This window comes from Drechmeria coniospora, chromosome 01, assembly GCF_001625195.1.
Source record: "Drechmeria coniospora strain ARSEF 6962 chromosome 01, whole genome shotgun sequence".
NCBI lineage: Eukaryota > Fungi > Ascomycota > Sordariomycetes > Hypocreales > Ophiocordycipitaceae > Drechmeria > Drechmeria coniospora.
Window position 1 is genome coordinate 11,738,990 of NC_054389.1, and position 21,707 is coordinate 11,760,696.

The following is a 21,707-nucleotide window of genomic DNA, read 5'->3' on the forward strand; positions in this document are numbered from 1 at the left end:
CCGTACTTGCTAGTACTTACTGTACTTGCAACTACATGTTTTCAAGTACTCTGTACTCCGTACTCCGTACAATAAGCACTGAATTCGGAGGACTCTGGAGGTACCGTAATAACACGATGCCCTGTTCCTTCCCAGGACACCTATCACAACTACCATCACTATCCCGAGTACTCCGTACAAGTGCAAGTACACATGTTAGTACATTGCCGGCAAAGGCATGCGATGCTTATACTTACGGAGTGCTAGGTACATGTATTACTTGTACATTGTTATCCGTGCATGAAAGTGTGCTGACGACTCTAACGTGTGCATTTCCCGACTGGGACTGTCCTGGACGTGCTCTGCCCAAGATGCAAAGAAAGTATTATTACTCGGGGAGTAATAAACATGCTCATGGAAGGTGTCCGTAGCTAATTTCCTGTCGGTGTGCTGTAAAGTACTTCATACTTTGGAAGTCGACACTATTACGACTATTATTATTGTTATTATTATTATTATTATTATTAAATTATGTACAGAGTACGGAGTACATGTACAGCAATTAATGCCACGAGGCCGCAAGTGCGCTTGCCGTATAATAACGTGCTGGCACTGCTCATGCACACTGTACAGATACCCTGTACTTACAAACACAAGTACAGTACGGAGTAGGTATACGCCAGTACGTACAAAGCTCAAGGAAAGCCTTCCCACTACGTCTCGTACGCTGACTTTACGATGCAAGTATTATTGTTACATCTGTCATACAAGTATTGCAAGTCATCTCTTGTACAAGCACTTATACGGAGTACTTACTTACAGTGGACAACCTACAAGCAAGTTCTTGCGCGCACTGTAGTGCTTGTCCTCCGTAGGTGGACAATGGCTTTCACCCCTTTGAGCCGCACAACAACGGCGTACTGTGCAAGTATCATGTACATGCACGGCCACCTATAAGCATGTATTGCTTGCTACAGGACAGTCGTCGCATCACCATGACCAACGCTCTCGCTTGTGCTGTGCGGCACTCACTTGCAAGTGCTTACAGTACTTGGCTATGAGCAAACTGCTGGCTTCTTCAACTAATTACTCCACCTGTACTCCGTGGATGCCGTCTCGAAATCCCTCTTTCCGCGCACGCACTGTACATGGCCGAAGTCGGGCATCGCTCTGCTGCGCCTTGTCCTTTGGTTGTCCGTTGATCAAGTACCGCAATGTTGAGGCCTGCTGTTCCGTTCCCATCCGAATGCAATTCGCCGGCCGGACGCTTTTCAGGGCATGTCCGCAAACCTTCCTCTCTGTACTTGGGAGATACGGGCATGGGCGTGGACGGCCACGTTTGATGGAGTGCAAAAGCACTAACCTGCCTGTGAGGCCTGTCGCGCGCACTGCTAGGCTGAATACTTGTGCATCTTGGACGTGCAGTTTCCGCAACCAACTGATAAATGAAAAAGTGTATTCTGATCTGTTCGTGTACCTTGATTCGCCCATCTTGCTCAACTTCACATAGCATCCCGTATTACGTCCTCCTACGAGAATACGGATACATCCATGCCAAAGTGATGCATGCATGTGAGTGTAGGGTAGCCAAGAGGGCCTGATTCGCGTCGCTGGTGCGTACACAAAGTACTAGCCACATGTATTTACTTACATGCAAATATCCCAATACTTACAAGTACCTCGTTTTGCAGGCGATCCAGCGCGCGTACTTGTACTTGCTTGTACTTGCTTGTACTGCACTTGCTTGTACTGACCACAAGTGTGCTTACTCACCGTAATTACAGGATCCAGCCACTGCATGGCAAGTAACATGTACTACTCCTTACTGACTGCACCAACACGGTACTTCCGTGCAGGTCTGGAATCCGGCGTTGCTAGGCCAACCGCGCCATCTTGTTTTCAAACTAGCGCGACTGGTGACGACCCCCTCCCTTCCCTCTTCATCTGTACTTGCTGCTTCTTACACGGTACCTGTACAATACATGTGCTGCACAGTACTCGAACACCGTGCAAAACAGACATCCTCCATGTACACGTACCTGCCTTGACGCGCATGGACGTAGGACGCACTGGTACCTGCTACAAGTTCACGCACCTTCACACCTGCGGACTGGTAGCCCTCTAGCCATACATCCATCTGCGAATGCACTGTGCGGACGGGTACAGGCAAGTACTTACTCGCACGCTGGGGCGGCATCGTGGCAAGCATCCTTGCCCTCCTCATGCTCGTCATTGTATTTGTCCACTCTTTCGTCACCTCCCACCCTCACTCTCCCTCCTCTCTCGCCACTCACCAGCAGGAAAAGGCTTCCGAAGGCGGCTCCTGTCTTCGTCGTCCTCCCGCGTGCCGACAACGATACGGACCAAGACGCACGCCGTTCGACTCTCGCTCTCGCTGCTCTGTTGTCGATTCCTCGTCGCCCCCGTCGTCCCCGTCGCCACCGCCAACCGTCCCCTCGTCGGCACGTCATCGACCGTCACGGAGGCAACCGACTTGGCCCGCATTCCAAAGCCTCGATCCATTCTCTGCCTCGTCCGTCGTCGGCAGCCATGCCTCGGCCAAACACGCCATCCCGGCCGCCCGAGTACGAGTACAGCGTGGCAAACTACAGGGACGAGTACGAGACGCCGACGGGCCAGCGTTCTGCCGCCGTGCGGCTGCTGACCTCGTACGACGACCCTGCCGATGGCACGAGGGCCTATGGGGATGCCCAGACGAACACACCTACCCAGACGTACGGGTATGTTGCTCCGCCGTGGCCGTCGAACCCCTCCGCTTCCCACAACCTCTCCTTCTCCTCGATATCCCCTCTCGTCCTTTCCATCTCCCTCTTTCTGCCCAACCTTTCGTCCACCCTCCAAGTCCCTCCGTCTGCCCCAGCCGTCGCTCGCCGTGCTGTCCGACAGGCGAGGCAGAGCACGACGGCGTGAACAAGGCACAGGCACAGGCACGGGCACGGGTGAAGCCGCCTCTCGTCCGCCTCGACCTCCTTCCACCTCGGCAGAGACCCGTCGACGACTGCAAAGTTGCGGAAGTTGCGGCGCAGACGCCGATAGCGACGGCAGTCGAGCACGCTCCCGGCCGGCACCCTTCGAGACGCCGCCCTGCCAGAGAACTACGGGCGACCAGCTCTCGAAGCCCGAACCGAATGCCCAAAACCCCGGCCGTCGTGATGGAGGAGCACAAACACTCTCGCTCACCTGCGCCGCCGCATAGTGCCCGATCCCCGAGACGATCCTACCAGCCGAGCGTCACCTCGTCCCACTCGCGATCCGCCTCCGTCCTCGACGATGCCCCCAACTTGCCGCCTCCCGACTCGACCTACGTGCCCTTCGCGAGCAGGGGAAACGCTTCGCCCTCACCCCACAGACCCTGGACCCCCTCGTCCGTCGCCTCCGACTACGCCCGCCCGCCCGCTTCCAACGTCGCCTACGAACCTTCCGACCTCAACGGCAGCCCAAGGCCGGGTACGCCCTCGTCTCGTTATGGTGGGAGCCCGCGTCGCCCGCTGCCTCCCGCGCCTCTCTTTTCCAACTCCTTCTCCGCCGCCGCCGCCCGAGGCTCGCACGTCTCCGCCGACGAAGCCACCATCTCCATCCCCCTGGACGCCGACGACGACGACGTTTTCGCTCCCGGCCCCGAGGCGGACCCGAGCGAACCGCGACCCCTGCCCGTACTCCGCGACTCTCCCCTGTTTGCCTCGCAGGAGACGCTCAATGACGAGTCCGACGCGTGGGACAAGGCGGAGCTGTACGGCCCAGCCCCCGACGGCGCCCAGGAGCGCCGCGGCGTGCGCGCCCCCCTCATGTCCAAGAAGGAGGTCCAGCTCATCAACGGCGAGCTCGTTCTCGAGTGCAAGATCCCCACCATCCTCTACAGCTTCCTGCCCCGCCGGAACGAGGTCGAGTTCACGCACATGAGGTACACGGCCGTCACCTGCGACCCGGACGACTTCGTCGACAGGGGCTACAAGCTTCGCCAGTCCATCGGCCGCACCGCGCGCGAGACGGAGCTCTTCATCTGCATCACCATGTACAACGAGGACGAGGTCGGCTTCACGAGGACCATGCACGCCGTCATGAAGAACATTGCCCACTTCTGCTCCCGCTCCCGCTCCCGCACCTGGGGCGAGAACGGCTGGCAGAAGATCGTCGTCTGCATCATCTCGGATGGCCGCGAGAAGATCCACCCCCGCACCCTCGACGCCTTGGCCGCCATGGGCGTCTACCAGCACGGCATCGCCAAGAATTACGTCAACAACCGCGCCGTCCAGGCCCACGTGTACGAGTACACGACCCAGGTCTCTCTCGACGCCGACCTGAAGTTCAAGGGCGCCGAGAAGGGCATCGTGCCTTGCCAGATGATCTTCTGCCTCAAGGAGAAGAACCAGCGCAAGCTGAACTCGCACCGCTGGTTCTTCAACGCCTTTGGCAAGGCCCTCAACCCCAACGTTTGCATCCTGCTCGACGTCGGCACCCGCCCGGGCGGAAACTCTCTCTATCACCTGTGGAAGGCCTTCGATACCGATTCCAACGTCGCCGGTGCCTGCGGAGAGATCAAGGCCATGAAGGGAAGGCTCGGCTCCAACCTGCTCAACCCTCTCGTGGCGTCCCAGAACTTCGAGTACAAGATGTCCAACATCCTCGACAAGCCCCTGGAATCCGTCTTCGGATACATCACCGTGCTGCCCGGCGCCCTCAGCGCGTACCGGTACCACGCCCTGCAGAACGACGAGACGGGCCATGGGCCTCTGAGCCAGTATTTCAAGGGCGAGACCCTCCACGGCCAGCATGCCGATGTCTTCACCGCCAACATGTACCTCGCCGAGGATCGCATTCTCTGCTGGGAGCTGGTGGCGAAGCGAGACGAGCGATGGGTGCTCAAATACGTCAAGGGCTGCACCGGCGAGACGGATGTTCCGGGTACGTTTCCTTGCGTCGTCGTCCCTGCCGTTGGAGGCTCGCTCGTTGGGCTTGAAGCTAATGTGAGAGCTGCTAGATACCGTCCCCGAGTTCATCTCTCAACGCCGACGATGGCTCAACGGCGCCTTCTTCGCCGCCGTCTACTCCCTCTTTCAGTTCCGACAGATCATGACGACCGATCACACCATCGCGCGCAAGATGCTCCTCATCATCGAATTCGTCTACCAGGCCATACAACTTCTCTTCACATACTTTTCCCTCGCCAACTTCTACCTGACCTTCTACTTCGTTGCCGGTGGCTTGACAGATCCGGACGTCGACCCTTTCGGCCACAACATTGCCACTGTGTTCTTCACCGTTCTCAGGTACACCTGCGTGCTCCTCATCGCCACCCAGTTCATCCTGTCCCTGGGAAATCGACCGCAGGGGGCCCGGAAGCTCTATCTAGCGAGCATGATCATCTACAGCATCATCATGTGCTACACCATCTTTGCCTCCATCTACATTGTCGTCTGGCAGCTCACGGGAAAGCGAGCGGAAGAGCAGAGGATAGAGATTGGGAACAACGTCTTCACCAACCTCATCGTCTCCACAGCGTCCACCATCGGCTTGTACTTCATCATGTCCTTTCTCTACCTCGAACCCTGGCACATGATCACCTCCTCGCTGCAGTATTTCCTACTGCTGCCGAGCTACATCTGCACGCTGCAAGTCTACGCCTTCTGCAACACGCACGACGTCACCTGGGGCACCAAAGGCGACAACGTCATGAAGACGGACCTCGGCGGCGCCGTGGGCAAGGGCCAAACAGTCGAGCTCGAGATGCCCAGCGAGCAACTTGACATTGACAGCGGGTACGACGAGGCCCTGCGAAACCTGCGAGATCGCCTCGCCGCACCCGATCAGCCGGTCAGCGAGGCGCAGCTGCAGGAGGATTACTACAAAAGTGTACGAACGTACATGGTGGTGTCTTGGATGATTGCCAATGGAATTCTCGCCATGGCCGTCTCCGAAGTGTACAGCAACAAAGGCATCGGCGACAACTTCTACTTGCGATTCATCCTCTGGAGCGTCGCCTCACTGGCCATATTCCGTGCCCTGGGCTCAACAGCATTTGCCATCATCAACGTCGTCAACATCATGGTGGAAGGAAGGATGCGCATGAGCATCAAGATGCCACAATGGATGGGCGGCGTCGGCAGCAAGCTGAGCGAGACGGTTAGCAGCGTGGGCAGCAGTCTGAAGAGTTGAGGGGATGAAAAATGGAAGGGGTTGAGCGGCGTGAGTGGATGTTGATGAAATGTGGTTTGTAATTTTACCGCACGTTTTGCTTTCGATTGAGCCAGGTCCCTTGGCACCCAAGGATTTGAACGGCATCACTTGAAAATAGCCGAGATCCGAATGTATGATGAACGAAGATGAAAACCTGTTGAGTGCTCCCGTTTGAAAACAGAGCTTGGAATATATTACCCTTTCTGAAGCATGTTTCTCCATTTGGGGCGTACGCGTCGTTCTTGTGCGGCGTCTACGTGTGCAAACCGGTTGATGGTGACGTCCTTTCACAAGTATTGCGACGGCTGACAATCCTTCTTCAACCACAGAAAGGGGCACGAAACGACAAGGACAGTGTGCGGAGAAGGCCAATAATGGCTCGCCGGTCGACTTCGCTTCATTTTTATGTCGGCTTCCACGCCACTCTCGCCGCAGTGCAACAGGGCCACCAAGCCCAAGCAAGATGCGCATCCAACCCCCGCCACCAACGCAGCCTGTTATTGCTCCCCGTCCGAGTTCTCTTCCGCGACCTGTCTCTCATGTCAGCATTCAACGTTTCTCATGACATCTCGTTGTGGGAACGCACTGACATCATCGTGGAAATTCTGGCCATCCGTTGTCTCTTTGATGACGCCTGCACGGATGCAAAAGTCACCAAAATTCTCGCCCAGTTGCCTCTCCAACGCGTACTTCTTCAGCAGCGGCTTCATTATGTCAAGAATCTCCTCCTCCTTGATGCTCGACCGATAGAGCTTATTCAGCCGTTGGCCATGGTATCCGCCCCCGAGGTACATGTTGTACGCGCCGAAAGCCTTGCCAACGAATGCCACCTCGGCCAGCCAAGGTCGGGCACAGCCGTTGGGACAACCGGTCATGCGCATGACGATGGAATCCTGACGAAGACCATTCTCTTCCAGGCAGGACTCCAGCTTCGAGATGAGTACTGGTAGGTATCGCTCAGACTCCGCCATCGCCAAGCCGCAGGTGGGGAAAGCGACACAAGCGGAGGAGCTGAGCCGGAGGCCAGAGAAGCGAATGTTGTCGAGCTTATACTTCCGCATAAGGTCCTTCATGGCAGGCAAGTCCTCATCCTTGACGTTGCTGAGTATCAAGTGTTGATTGCCGGTGAGGCGGAACTCGCCCTTGTGCACCTTGGCAATCTCCCGAAGGCCCGTCTTCATCCGAAACTCGGGCGTGTCTTCCACGCGCCCATTCTCGATGAAGAAGGTAAAATGGTTCAGTCCGGTCTCATCTTTCTGCCAGCCAAAGGTGTCGACGTTGCTCACGAACTCGAAGGGCAGCTCCTTGGCGAACGGCCGCCCCCAGAGCTCCTCGACCTTGTTCCGGAACACATCGACGCCCATGTCGTCAATCGTGTATTTGAGGCGGGCGTGCTTGCGGTTTTTGCGATCTCCATTGTCTCGTTGCACGAGCATGATCTTCTCGCACACAGTGTGGACGTCGTCCGTTTGGCAGAAGCCCAGCATCCGGCCAGTCTGGGGGTAAGTCTTCTTGTTGTTATGCGTGGCACCCATGCCCCCGCCGGCAAGCACGTTGAAGCCTTCCAGGTTCCCGTCCTTTCCCTTGATGGCAATGAGCCCGATGTCGTGGGCGTAGACGTCGGTGTCGTTGTGCGGCGGGATCGCGATGGTGATCTTGAACTTGCGAGGGAGGTACGTGGGGCCGTACAGGGGCTCGTAGTCTTGCACGGCTTCGCCGGCGACCTGCACCTTCTTGTTATCGTCATCCGTGAGCCAGATTTCATGGTAGGCACTCGTGGACGGCAGCAGGTGATCGCTGATCTTCTGCGAGCAAGCATAGACTTGCCGGTGGTACTTGGACAGTGCCGGCAAGGAGCTGCACATGACGTTGCGGTTCACGTCGCCGCAAGCAGCGATGGTTGTCAGCAGTGCCCGGTTGATGGCCTGCATGGCGGGCTTCAGCTTGCCCTTCACGACGCCGTGGAACTGGAAAGTTTGCCTTGTCGTGAGCTTCATGGTCTCGTTGCCCAAGGCCGTGCTGATGTCATCCATCTGAACCCATTGCTCGGGCGTGGCGATGCCGCCGGGCAGCCTGCACCGAATCATAAAGGAATACGCCGGTTCCAGCCCCTGCGCTTTCCTTTCATCTCGTACATCGCGATCGTCCTGCATGTAGGTGCCGTGAAACTTTGTCAGCTGCTGGTCGGACGCGGAGATTGCTCCGGTGGAAGCGTCGTTCAACCCTTCCACAATGGTGCCTCGCAAGTAGTTCGACGCAAGCTTGATATCTTCGTTGGTGATGGGTGGCGGCTCCTCCGGCAACCCGTCCACGTTGTCGACGCCGAGAGCCTGCCAGATCTTCGGCTCCCACTCCTGGTAGCCGGTCTGGTAGCCGTCGGGATCTTGGTCGTCGCCGAGGCCGACGTCGGCGAATCGCTTGCCGCCGAGCGTGCCGAGAACTCGGTCCAGGTCCTTGGCGGGCTTGTTGTAGAACAACTTGTCCTCCTTGCGAGGCCAATAGTGACTGTCGCCCAAGCCAAAGATGGAGTAGTTCACGGTGGCCAGGTCGACATCTGCATTGTCCTTGATGGCGTCCCAGAACGACAAGCCATTCTGCGGGAACTCGCCCTGGCCGGCCGTCGACGTGACGAAAACTATGTTCTCCTCGGTGGGCAGATCCTCCACGGGATAATCCTCCATGGCCATGACGGCGGTCTTCAAGCCGCGAGCCCTGCCCCGGTTGCCAAGCCGCTTTGCCAGCGAGGTTGCGTTCCCGTTGTCCGAGGCGAAGAGGATAGTCAGAGGAGCACCCAGAAGGCCGTCGAGGAGCTCTTGGTACGCGTCCTTGGCCTTTCTCTTCTGGCGGGCGCGCACTTCCGTACCAAAGTCCTGCGCCAAGCTGGCGGCAAATGTGGGTTCTCTGTTCATCAGCTGGGTCAGCTGGTTGTCCCTCGCCAGAAAGGCCTTGAGCTCCTGCTTGATCAGGCCCGAGTCCAAGGCAAAATTTGGCTCCCCCTTTGATTCGTTGACGGGGTTCCAGCGATAGAGGGGCCAGTAGCCAACGTCGACGGCTTTCTTGGTCTCCTGAAGGACGGTGAGAGGCGAGTCCGTTTCGCCAAAGTAGGGCAGGTAGGCCAAGACGACAGAAGGTCCATCAAACTTGTCGGCCTCCAGCATCGCCTGCAGGACCTGCGTGTAGGAGCTGTACACGGCCGTGGAAGCGACGTACACGTTGCCAAAGTTCATGCCGTACAGCCCAATGTCTTTCTTTCTGCGGCCGGAATCGGCGGCGGCCTTCTCCGAGTAGGGCGTCGAGTCGATGATGAGCATGTTGACGTTTTCACCAGAGGCGAGCACGTGGTGCACGCCCGAATTTCCGAGATCGTATGCCCAGGCATCGGAACCCAAGAGCCAGAGCGACTCCCTGCGGAACAGGGCGCGTCGGGCGAGTAGCGTCCGGGCCGCCTGCGAACCGTCCGCTTCCAGGCGAGATATGACGTTATCGGCGATGTCGTCGGCCTCGGTACGCTTGTCAGCGTTCATGACCCATCGTGCGAGCCAGCTCTTGGGTTCATCCGTCGCAAAGGAGCCGCCGCTCACGGCATCCTTCACCTCGTTCACGAATCGAGAGCGAAGTTCCTTGCGTGCCAGAAGCGAGCCGAAGCCAAATTCGGGGCTCGCCGAGAGCTTGGAAGGGACACCGGCACCCTGCGAGTCTAGGGTGTTGGCGACGTAGGCCCTAGGCCCGAACAGCTGATGTAGAATTTTGGAGTAGGCCGTCTCCAGCTGCGGAGTCTCCAAGGCGTACCCGGCAGACGGCAGTGGCGGCGCGTCCCTGATGCCGACCTCGAGGTTCTGGACCGGTTTCTCCGCCGTGAGATTCTGCATGATCCCGCGGAGGGCCTGGCCCGTCGTCTCGGGCCCGAGGTAGCCCAGCTGGTAGCCGACAATGACTTGAACGCCACCGGGTCCACGATGGATCGATGACAGGACATCGATGAGGATGGGGCCCCATTTTGTCGTGGCGCGGTGAATTTCCTCGAGCACGGCCACTCTCTTGACCGACTTGGGGATGACGTCGGTAAGCTTGGAACCAATCCAAGGTCGATAAAGGCGCGGCGTGAGGAAGCCAACCCCGGCAAATATGTCATCCGGCCCTGCCCGGTCAACAGCCTCGGCGAAGGAGCTCGTGGCGGAGCCGAAGATGAAGAGGCAGCTCTCGGCAGTCGTGGGTCCCGTGTACTGAAAGGCATCGTACTGCCTTCCCAATGCCGTCTTCATATGAGCCCAGATTCGAGCGGCGCACGTGTGGATATCCTTGGAGGTGACCTGGACCGGCGCAGCCTCCACCGTCGTGGCAACGGACGACGGGGCGACGGGGGTAGAGGACACACTAGCCTCGCTCGACTTGACCGACGTGCCTGCCGATCTTGACTTCGCAGCGTCAGGGCCATCTGCCGGCTGGGAGGGGAAGCCTTTGCCGGGTGTCGGCTCGGGGTGGTCCGAGGAAACGGCAACATGACCGTCGTCCGTGTAGAGGCCGATGGAGGAGATGGCGCCGGACTGGAACCTTCTGACGCTCTCGATATCCAGCACGTCCCGAACCAGGCGAGCGTCTTCGGCGACGATGGGCTCGGCATCGGCGCGAGCTTCGAAGGCGAGGAAGTGGATGACGCCCCGCCCCGTGCGCACGGCCAAGGCGTGAGCCGTGATGGCCATGTCCTGGGCTTCTTGCATGTCCTGGGACTGCAGGAAAGTCCAACCGGAGTTGCGAATCGAGGTAATGTCCGAATAGTGCGCATGACCGCGCGGGGAAAGAGAGACGTGCAGGACGACGGGATAGCTGGCGAGCTTGTAGAGGTGAGAGATGGCGGGCAGGAGAATGGACGACGTCGTGGTGACGGAAACCAGCTTGCCCGAGCGGATGGGGGCGTAGACGGAGAGCAACGGATCTGCATTGTGCCGCACGGATTCGACCTGCGAGGCCAAGTTAGCGACAGGCGTGGCTGTGTCGTCAGCGACTGCCCATGGCAGACACGGACATGCGTGGTCCAAAGTGACGGCGAAGAAGCGGGCCGATGGATCGTCCACCTACATGGGCAACAGCATCCGGCGTCGCGGCGACCAAGCTGGGGAGCTTCTGGGCAGCGAGTCGCTTCAGATGCGGCGAGAAGGCCGAGTCGACCGCCAGTGACGGCTGGACAGAAACGACGACATCGCTCGAGAGGTAGGCAACCCGGGCCACTACATTTCAGAGGTAGAGATGGTCAGTCCGCTGTGCGTTGTCGTTCCTGCTCTGAAAGCACGAGACTGCCCGCTCCGAGGATAAGATGCAGACGGATGGTGGCCGTGGTCGTGAAGGCGGGAGGGGGAATATCTGCACGCAGGTACTACGGCGTTGGTCGAGGAAGAGAGCTCGAGAGCAGACAGGAGGAGGGGAAGAAGGGCACGATGCATTTACACGGTCGAATCGACAGGGGAACACGTACCGGCCTCCTCGGGCGTGCGGATCAGGTGAGAGGATGAAGTGGCCATGGTGGTGTCTCCAAGCGAGGAGTTGCTCTGGCCGAAGATAAAATCCATGGTCGGCAGGCTGAACAGAAGAGGACGAAGGAGGATATTGGAGACGGACGACCTTGCCGAAGAAGGAGGAAGTCCCTGCTGCCTTGCTTCCTCCGCCACGATGACGAGAGCTCCGAGCTAAATGATGGCAGGGAACTAGATACTTGTGCCGCCGAGTACCGACACTTGCAAGTACATAACAGGTACGTGCTCGCACAACCGGGTGTACCGTGTACAGCACTAAGAGGTCATGCTCTGTTGGTGCACGTACGTTGTACTTGCTATACTAGGTATTGGTCACTTTAGGTAGTATGAAGTACGGAGTACGAAGTGCTGCAAGGAAGTGCAACTAATACAGTACAAGCACTTACAGTGCTGTACTCTGTACGGAGTAGTTGCGTTTGCCATTCCCCCGCATAGTACAGGCACAGGCACTGTAGGTAAGTAGGTACCTAGTACATTCTTACTCCGTACAGTAAGTACAGTAAGTACTGTACATGTACTTCTGCATCTACAGTAGCGTCGGCACGGAGGACCGATGCGCCCTTGGGACAGGACAATTGCGTGATCGCCCCTAGCGCAGCCGAGCGATGGCGAGATCGCACACCCATTACCAATTTGCCGCCCCCGATTTGCCAGTCAGCAACACCAAGAAGTGCCAGAAGGCTGTCCGAGTACGGAGTACTAGGTACGGAGAAGGTGTTTAGAAGTACATGCACTCCAACGTGCAAACCACGGTAAATAACACTCCGTACTTGTACACCAAATGCGCCGCAAGTACTCCGTACAGACTACGGAGTAATACAAGCCAGAACCAGCCTGCGATGCTTGCCATGCAGCAAGGACACAAGGCCACAAGGACACAAGGCATCAAGGCAACAAGGCACAACACAGCAAGGCACAACACAACAAGGCACAACACAGCAAGGCACAACACAGCAAGGCACAACACAGCAAGGCACAACTCAGCCTGGCACAACACAGCGAGGCAGCAATGTACTACAAAATAAAACGACGACGCAAGGAACGGGACAAAGCGACATCCACGTCAACCATTCTCTAAAGAAAAACGTTGAGAAAAAATAGATTGCTGCTGCCTAGGTACCAACTATGGCATCAGCTCCGCGCAACCCCCCTCCCACTCCAGCGGGTCTTGTCCCGACTTCCGCCAAACGCCCGACGAACCGAGGCCTGCAACCAACACAACCGACGAACTGTATCGGCTTGCGACCTGTCCGTCCGTCCGTCATTCTCTTCCCGTCCTCGATGCTGGTCAGTGGACCAACCCATGCCGCCACGCCATGGCCCGTTTCACGCTCGTGCTTGGAATGAGCATTCAACACGTATCCATGCAATATTACGGAGCACCGAATGACTCTACTCGTACGGAGCACATGTAGGTGTATTATGTGTACTCGCGTGTGAACTCGCCCTCGTCCTTGGTATGCTCGACGGGCTTGTTCTCCGTACTCGACGTACGGATCTGTCACTGAATCTAATGAAAAAGTATTTACTCGCCGCAAGGTGCCCGCCACCCGTCCCTGCCGCACCACCACCGCCTGCGGTGTCGACTTGTTCGTCATGGCGATACGTGGAGATCAAAGCACGCCATCCCATCCATCCCGGCCTACAACGTGATGGCCCAGGTACGAACGAGGTACTGTACGGTAATTGCTCCCCATGCAGGGCGGAAAGGGCACCAAGAGGCCTCCCCCCGGCCCCTCAAACCTGTCGCTCCGGGTGTTCCTCGGCCTGGGCTTTTCGATGCGCGTTCCTCTCCCAGTCATCCAACTCGGCCACGTCCAGCCAATAGCCGCGACCAAAGGAGAGCATCAACCGGCCGAATCGTCCCCTTCGGCCGTCGCCGTCGGGCAGGTCGATGGCGAACGGACCCTCGTGTTCGTCGACGCCGGGGCCCTCGAGGATCATCATCTGCATGTACCTCTGCAGCACCTGCCGGGCAAAGGCCATGACGACGATGCTAAAGTAGACCCGGACGAGCGTGAGCCCGGCAATCAGCAGCATGCTCGTCGCCGTCTCGGGCGGCATGGATTTGCCGTAGCCGTCGTCCCCTTGCCCCGGACCGCGCAGCCCCTCCACGACGAGGAGAGGCGGGGGCGACGACGGCGAGCCGGCCCTCTGGTTCGCCGTGCTGGCAAAGTACCATTCGACGCCGAAGGCGGCCGTGTACGCGCCGTTTATCGCCGTGTCGAGCAGGTACAGCCAGGCGAGCGTCAGGCATTCGAACGGGTTTTGCCTTCGGACGTGCGGGATGAGGTAGATGAGCAGCCCGAGCACGGCGATGGAGTATAGGTAGGTCGAGAGCTGCAGAAGGGACAGCTGATAGCCCGTCAGGATGGCCAACAGGCCGTACACCCCCGTGACCTTGTTGAAGACGAGCGCCAGCGAGATCAGCTCCGTGCCCGTCTGGAGACTGACGAGGCCCAAGAGGCTCTTTGTACCGTCGTCAGCGAGCGCTCACGTCGCCGAAGGGTTCTCCTTGCGCATCGAGTCCGACGGCGCCGCGTACGTACCTTGGGGCGCGGAGTGCGCAAGTACAATCTTGTGAATTTCGACATGGCCGTCGGAGCGGAGCGAGGTGTTTGTCTCGTGCGCTAGGCCGCCGACTTTGCTAGGCCGCCGACTTTGACGCGAAAGAAGACGGGTGATGACGATGGAAAGGATGAGTCTCGAATCGAAATCTTCAATCGCCGCGGTTGCCGCAGTCTGTCGCCGTACCCCGTGGTCGCGGTTCCCGTGATGCATGACGAATGAAAAGCGACGAGGTCCGCGAAGGCCCCATCACTCAATACAACGCAGCGTAAGTAATACTCCGTACCCCTCGAAGTACCTGTTAGAAAGTACTAGGCAGTGTACATGTACTTACGACGCATAGGGTAATAAGTACCAGGGTAGCGCGGTGTACTTGTATAAAGTACATTACTTAAGGAGCAGTTGTGTACAGAGTACAATACAGTACATGCAAGGAAACGGCAAATTTGCCTGCGTACCAAGTACAGTACATATGCAAGTACTCCGTACTGCTCTCACATGTTCAGCCTGAAGTACCAATGATTCACGCACTACGGAGTATACTTGCGGTGTACATTACTACGGATTAAGGTGAACATGTGAGTAAGTACTGTACTTACTTGCTTGTCAGTAACACTTACTGTACAGTACTCCGTACTCCATAAACTTCGACTGAACTTGTACTGTACTTACAATGCGCGTCTCCACAAAGCCTTGCCTGGTCAGACTCGTGCCAATGCTTGTACTCTGCGAGTACTTAAGTATATGTATTGTTTTACATGTACTTACTTACAGTACAGTACAGTACAGTACAGTACAGCACTTAAGTAAGTACTGTACGCCAATTCTGTGGACTTACAGCACCTTTACCGTTTGAACCTTCGATAAATGCCCAAGTGACACTTTCAGCGCAGTGTGGGCTGGTCGTGTTTCTCCTCACTGCGCAATCACACGGTTATCATGACGAATACATGCAATCTTACAAGAGGGAAAGTCGGGGGCGCAGGATTACCGACGAGTAAATACAGTACTTGGTCATCGTGCTGGAGGGTGTACTATGCTGTACTGTACAGTGCTAGTACAAGTGCGTCGTGATCACCTGACAGTTAGGAGGCGGCTGGGTCTCCTTCGACGGATGTACTTGTACCTGGGGCAAGTTCAGTACTGTACTCGAAAAAGATGGTGATTTCTTCCACCGTATCCCCGTTGTCATGCGATGTAAATCACTGTTGATTGCGTAACCTTGAATCGACCTGAGAGTGCCACTTTGCTCGCTATCATAGTTGCGTACCTACCGGACGGCATGTCATTTTCATCCATCCATGTGATCCATCTACCCTTCTCCATCGAGCAATTGTCAAAAGAAAGGACCACGGCCTCGACAGAGAGTCTGTCGCAGCGCACCAACCAACAACCAGAGTGTTTGGGGGCCATTGACCTTGCCTTCCAAATTATGCTCCGGCTCAACATGAGCAGCCTTCTTGGGCATTCTGGGACGCGTTCGTCTTGACGTCAATCACTGAGTTCGCCAGAGTCAGTCATGCGTTCAAGAGCTTCGAGGCGTCCCTGGATGGTGGCTTACTCTGGCTTGACGCTTGGGCAGCTGCGTCGCTTCCCTCCATGCCCGGCAGTGCCTGCGCTATTCTCTTGAAGAGGTTCTTGACGTTGTGGCCAAGCTTGGCGCTGGTTTCCATAAACATTAGATTGTTATGCTTGGCCTCGTCCTCGCCCTGCTGTGTCGTCACTTCTCGCTTGTCGTTCAGGTCGGTCTTGTTTCCCACGAGCACGATGATGACGTCGTTTCCCCGTTCAGCCCGCACGTCGTCGATCCATTTCTTGGTATTTTGAAACGACTTGGCGTCTTTCAGGCCCGTACCGTTAGTCACGCCGAACATGGACAAGGCCTCATTGCGGCATTCACGGGACGAACGTACTGGAGATGTCGTACACGACAACCGCGACGCTCGAGTCGCGGATATAAGAGGGGATCAGGCTGCGGAATCTTTCTTGTCCTGCCGTGTCCCATAGTTGCAACCGAACGGTCCTGTCCTCGAGGTACATGGTCTGCACGGTCGTCAGCATCATGGCCAGGCCGGTAAAATCCAAGAGCCACGCCTACCTTTGACAGGAAGTCGATGCCAATTGTCGCCTGATACATGTTGTCGAAGGAATCGTACATGAATCTCGTGATGAGAGACGTCTTGCCGACTGTGATGGATTCGGGTCAGCCGGGCGCTCCGCCTGCACCGCCTTGTGACATACCGCTCTGCTCTCCCAAGAAGACCAGCCTAGCAGTAAGTTAGCTTCCGACAGGGGAATCACGGAGAGTAGCCGGCTGCTCATACTTGAATTTCTTCAAGGGATTGTTGTAGGATCCACCTGTTTGGGCCATCTTGAAAACTTGTGCACGAAAGTGATGGACCACAAGACAACAGATATGGGCCGTAACCGCCTGGTTTCGATGGCCAAAGGTGACGTAGAGGCGAAGACGGGAGCAACAGCTCTAGTTGAGGTTCGATCCGTTGCTGGAACGGAAGCTGAGTTCCTAGCCCTTCAACAAGGGCCTCTGCAGCAAACGTAGCCTCAAAGGTCAAAATCCCAGAGGTCTATTCTCTTTGAGTGGTTGTGAGGCGACGGAGATGGGATTCGGAGATGCAACAGCATCAGGAACAAGCAGCTTGGAAGGAGAGTCGGTCGCGCATCAAAGTACCAGGTACAGGGAACGGATAGGTTGTACCTGACCTGTCAGCGGGGGCACGTGATGATAAGAAACTGATAAGAAACTGAACGACGCCGCGCTGGGCCAATCAAGAACTCTTGCTCCCCTCGCCCCATAAAAAAATCCAGACGTACAGTATCCAACACTCTCGGCCATTCTTGAAGGCTTTTGCTTGCAACATAGAGATCTTTCTTTATCTGAACAACTCCCGCCCGAAATCCCTAGAGCTGGCTACGCTTCCCGGGTGTATCGTCCAGTTCAATACATCAGACATGCCGTTGATACAAAACGCCCCGTCGGGGGCGGGGGAAGCACCGCAACAGCACCGCCAGCCGTCGAGAAAGGGAAAGAAGGCGTGGAGGAAGAATGTCGATGTCACGGAGGTCCAACGGGGTTTGGAGGAGCTCAATGACGAACTCATCCGAGGGTACGTCTTTTCTGTACCGCATTTTCACGTACAATGGTTTATTAACGACGTCCGCAGCGGTGTGATCAAGGAGAAGCCATCATCCGAGCTTTTCTCAATCGACTTGGCCGGCGACTCGAAGGCTGCCAAGAGTCTTGTCAAGCGCTCCAAAAAACAGCTCAAAGTCGATGAAATCATTGCCCAACGCTCCTCTGTTCCTGCGGTGTCGATGCGGAAGCGACCGGGCGACAAGACCACCGACGGCATCATCCCGTCGAAGCGGCAGCGACTTGGCTGGGTCCCTCACAAGGAATTGACCCGTCTGCGAAAGGTGGCCGACGGAAGGCAGGAATTGACTGTCGTGGGCTCGAATGCCACGTTTGACATCTGGGATGCACCTGGCGAGCCACAGGTTCAGCAGGCGACCGACTTCCTCCCGGAGAAAATTGAGCCCAAAGTACCAAAGTCGATGAAACAACAGCCAATCTCCTTGACGGCCAGCGGGAAACAAGTTCTTGCGGTGCCAACCCCGGCTGGAGGGTACAGCTACAACCCTGCATTCACAGACTACGAGGAGAGACTTGCCGACGAAAGTGCGAAGGCGGTCGCCGCTGAGCAGAAGCGACTTGACAATGAAGACCTGGAGAGACAGAAAAAGGAATCCGCCGCTCGGTCTGCTGCCGAGGCCGAGGCGGCCGAGGAGCGTGCCAACATGTCAGAGTGGGAGGAAGACTCCGAGTGGGAAGGGGTCCAGAGTGGCATGGAGGACAAGCCAAGCAGCAAGCAGCACAAGCGGAAAACACAAGCGCAGCGGAATCGCATCAAGCGCAGAAAGGATGACGAACGCTTGGCCAAGCACAAGGCCGCCATGAAGGAACGACGAGTTCAAGAGCAGCGAATCAAGGAGCTCGCTCAAGAAGTGGAAGACAACGAGCAGGCGAGGGCTCTCCTGGAACAATCCAAACTGGACGCTACCCACTCGTTGTCGGATGAATTATTGCGGAGGAGGCAGCTCGGCAAGTTCAAACTTCCCGAAAAGGACCTGGAGCTGGTTCTGCCGGATGAGCTGCAAGAATCACTCCGTCTGCTGAAGCCCGAGGGCAACCTGCTCAAGGATCGGTATCGCAGCATGCTCGTCAGGGGCAAGGTGGAGAGCAGGCGGCACATTCCTTTCAAGAGGCAAGCGCGGAAAAAGCTTACGGAGAAGTGGACGCACAAGGACTTTGTCTTATAAACGAAGAAAAAAAAAGAAACATCGCATCGCCTGCCGCTTTATTTTGCCCATGATTTTTTGGGGTTTCTTTTACACAATTCGTCTCAGCAGTCTCCGTCCATACGTGATCCGGACCTTGCCACCTCGACCAAGCGTGGTCTGTCGTGGTAGATCGGACATGCTGGCAGACAGTCTATATCTGCACCTTCGGCAACTGCACTATATGTGTCGTGGTCGGTCGGCTCGGCTTCAGGTCGACCGTCGACCAGCCGTGTGCAGCCGTGCTATCCTCGTCCGCCGCTCCGGCGTTCCCTGGTATACCGCGCGTGCTGCAGTCGCCAGAGTATGGGAAAGGGCGTGGGTTCCAATCAAAAGCTCATCAAGTCTGTGTCTAGAGTCAGCAAGTTGACGTTTCTCTCTTCGCTTCTTTTCAAAGCGTGCTTGCTCCAACAAACCTCGACCAAAGACGCCCCTCTTTGCCCAATCCATGGCCATGAGAGATCGTGTGCGAAAGCTGACGCTCTGTGCGAAATATACCGATCGCCAGGCATACACCGCCCAGAGGCCACCGGCAAGGCTCCAGCCGTCACCAAGGTCAAAGACGGCCGAGTTGCCAATGTATGCAAGGCTGCCCAGATGATGGTACTCAAACGCCTTGTACACGGCGGCGTCCAGGTCGCCATCGCGAATGTCGTTGGCCGATAGACCATCCGACAGGCGTGCCATCTTGTTGAATTTGTGCGCCAGGTAATTGCCTTGCTGATGCGCACGCTGGGCGGTCGCTGGCAGCGAGGTGAGCTTGCTATCAATCTGGTTTAGCAACTCCCGAAGCTCGCCAAAGTCCAGCGTGCCGGACTGGTCTTTGTCAAACTCGGCAAACAGCTTGTCGAGACGCTTCAGGTGGTTGACAGCCTGGGGGAAGCGCTTCTTGACGTCCATGGCAACCTGGCGCCAGTCGCTGAAGTGCAGGTGCAGCGTTTCCGGGTTTTGGCCACGTTTCCAAGCGAGGGTGCGCAGGAAGGTGATGATGTGGTCGGCGACGTTGTTCTGAACCGTCGAGCAGTCTCCGATGGCGTAGACGTCGCCGAGGGGGGTACCGTTGAGGCGAAGGTGCGTGTCCGTCTCGAGGGCATGTCGGTTCGTCTGGAAACTAGCAAGCTTCTTGGCAAGCCTTTGGCAGAAAGCCGTCTGCGACACGCCCGTGGACCACAGGCAGAATCCGACCGGCAACTCCTTGGTGGTCAGCTTTCCATCCTCCTGCTTCTGCGTGAATATGATCTTGTCCGGCCGGACTTCCTTGACTCTCGAGTTGGTCAAGACTTCGACCTGGTCCCGAGAGAATCGATCCTCGGCGTACTTTGAGACAGTCTCGTCGTAGGTATTGAGGATGTGACTCCGGCTCTGAATGAGATGAACGGAAATCTCATTTCTCAGAAGACGGGGGAAGTGGCGGGTAAGATCCTCGTTGAGCAGGTCATACAGCTCCGCCGCAAACTCGACGCCGGTTGGACCGCCGCCGCAGACCACGAAGGAAAGGAGACGCTTGCGCTCATCGTCGGGGGTTGTGGGAAGACAGGCGAGCTCGAGGTTGTGGATGACGCGGTTTCGAATCTTGCGGGCATCGTCAATGTCTTTGAGGAAGAAGGCGTTTTCAAGCCCCTTGACACCATGCGGGTTGGTCACGGAGCCGACGGCGATGACCAATTTGTCGTAAGGGACGTAGAATCGGACTTCCTTCCCTTGATGATCCAGCTGAGAGACTTCAACGAGCTTGTCGGAAAACTCGATATCTTCCGCCCGGGCACGAATGAAGTGTCCGTGGACGCGGCTGATGATGCGACGGATAGGCTCGACGAGCGACCGCAGCTCCAGAGTCCCCACAGTCGCCGAGGGAAGCATTGGGGTGAAGAGGAAATAGTTGGTCGGGGAGATGACGGTGATGTGATAGTCTTCGGCGTTGAGCTCCTTGAGGAGTGCGACTCCACCCCAGCCGCCGCCGAGGACGACGAGCCTTGGTTTGTGCTTGATCCGCTTCTTCTCTTCGCACTCATCTTCATCGATGAAGACTTCGGCGATGGGAAGGTTCTTCGGACCACCGCGTCGGGGTTGAAGGGCTAGTTGCGAGACGTCAATGTCGGTCCGGGTGGCGTGCTCCTTGTAGGTGCTCGCGTCGTAGAGGAAGAAGCCGAAGATGCCAACGCCAACCACCGTGATGGAGATGCCAACCCAGGCAGCAGCACCGTAGCAGAAGCCAAGTATGCGTGAATTCGCTTGCGGGAGCGGCTTGTCCGAGTAGAAGCGATGGCTGGTGACAGCTGTCGAAGGTCTACCGCGACGCAGCGACGGGAGCTTCGGTCGAGCGTTCAGCGTCGAGCAGGCCCATGGTGAAGAGGCGGCGTGTGGGCAGACCAGGAGTCGGCATTTAGCAGCGCCATGGGCGGCGCGAAGAGCGGCGCCCGACGTCGATGTCGACGGCCGCATCGGGAGCTGCCTTTGTTTTCGTCCGAGGAGACGAGCAAGAAACAAGGATACTGACGACAGTTCTCGATGCTGACGACAGTTCTCGATGCTGACGACAGTTCTCGATGCTGACGGCAGTTCTCAGATGGTCTTGGAATCGGCGTCGATGAATAGCCTGAAGAGAGAGGCACGACAAGCGGCAAGTGACGGACGAGGGCACGAAATCCAGATGCTTCGGGGCAGGGAAAAGAGTGACAACAGAGCTTCCAATTATTTGCAGCCAAATATTGGCCGACGAAAAATGATGCAGATAATTGCTGGTTGGAGGCTGGCTAGTCGAGATGATGTAAGGTAACAAGGCGGGAGCTCGTTCGACAGGGTCTAACTGGGTTAGGCATGCATAGCGTCACGTCACTTTGCTCACTTCACATCATGATGGCCTCAAAATTTCAAGCTTGGTGCAGCATTTAATTAAGCTCGCACAATCATCAATTCAGGCCAATGACTACTTCTAGGGACATTCGGATTAATGCAAGAAACCATTTGCCATCTCGACACCGTTTCGTTCCAGGATACGAGCCAAGACACAGGAAGACAGGCAGGAAGACAGGCAGGCAGGCAGGCAGGCAGGCAGGCAGGCGTTGGGTTCCAGCCCGTTTT

At 56.8% G+C, this 21,707-nt stretch overlaps 6 protein-coding genes across 6 annotated transcripts; 2 read left to right on the top strand and 4 right to left on the bottom strand.

The window, feature by feature from the left end:
• Positions 1-2,529: 2,529 nt before the first annotated feature.
• Positions 2,530-6,153, top strand: DCS_03120 (class 2 chitin synthase; the record flags this gene model as incomplete). Its single annotated transcript, XM_040800444.1, has 3 exons — positions 2,530-2,720; positions 2,843-4,902; positions 4,979-6,153. 3 exons carry the CDS (start codon positions 2,530-2,532, stop codon positions 6,151-6,153), a joined length of 3,426 nt encoding a protein of 1,141 aa, XP_040661327.1.
• A 518-nt stretch (positions 6,154-6,671) lies between these two features.
• DCS_03121 (sulfite reductase beta subunit) lies at positions 6,672-11,738 on the bottom strand (the record flags this gene model as incomplete). The annotated part of the gene is made up of 4 exons (XM_040800445.1): positions 6,672-6,704; positions 6,765-11,132; positions 11,251-11,399; positions 11,645-11,738. 4 exons carry the CDS (start codon positions 11,736-11,738, stop codon positions 6,672-6,674), a joined length of 4,644 nt encoding a protein of 1,547 aa, XP_040661328.1.
• A 1,701-nt stretch (positions 11,739-13,439) lies between these two features.
• DCS_03122 (uncharacterized protein) lies at positions 13,440-14,483 on the bottom strand (the record flags this gene model as incomplete). The annotated part of the gene is made up of 3 exons (XM_040800446.1): positions 13,440-14,042; positions 14,092-14,171; positions 14,252-14,483. 3 exons carry the CDS (start codon positions 14,481-14,483, stop codon positions 13,440-13,442), a joined length of 915 nt encoding a protein of 304 aa, XP_040661329.1.
• A 1,229-nt stretch (positions 14,484-15,712) lies between these two features.
• On the bottom strand, positions 15,713-16,641 carry DCS_03123 (uncharacterized protein; the record flags this gene model as incomplete). The annotated part of the gene is made up of 6 exons (XM_040800447.1): positions 15,713-15,768; positions 15,832-16,110; positions 16,184-16,313; positions 16,369-16,457; positions 16,512-16,537; positions 16,595-16,641. 6 exons carry the CDS (start codon positions 16,639-16,641, stop codon positions 15,713-15,715), a joined length of 627 nt encoding a protein of 208 aa, XP_040661330.1.
• Positions 16,642-17,240: 599 nt separating this feature from the next.
• DCS_03124 (P60-like protein) lies at positions 17,241-18,608 on the top strand (the record flags this gene model as incomplete). Its single annotated transcript, XM_040800448.1, has 1 exon — positions 17,241-18,608. One exon carries the CDS (start codon positions 17,241-17,243, stop codon positions 18,606-18,608), a length of 1,368 nt encoding a protein of 455 aa, XP_040661331.1.
• Positions 18,609-18,955: 347 nt separating this feature from the next.
• Positions 18,956-21,068, bottom strand: DCS_03125 (putative alternative NADH dehydrogenase; the record flags this gene model as incomplete). Its single annotated transcript, XM_040800449.1, has 2 exons — positions 18,956-18,978; positions 19,043-21,068. 2 exons carry the CDS (start codon positions 21,066-21,068, stop codon positions 18,956-18,958), a joined length of 2,049 nt encoding a protein of 682 aa, XP_040661332.1.
• Positions 21,069-21,707: the final 639 nt, after the last annotated feature.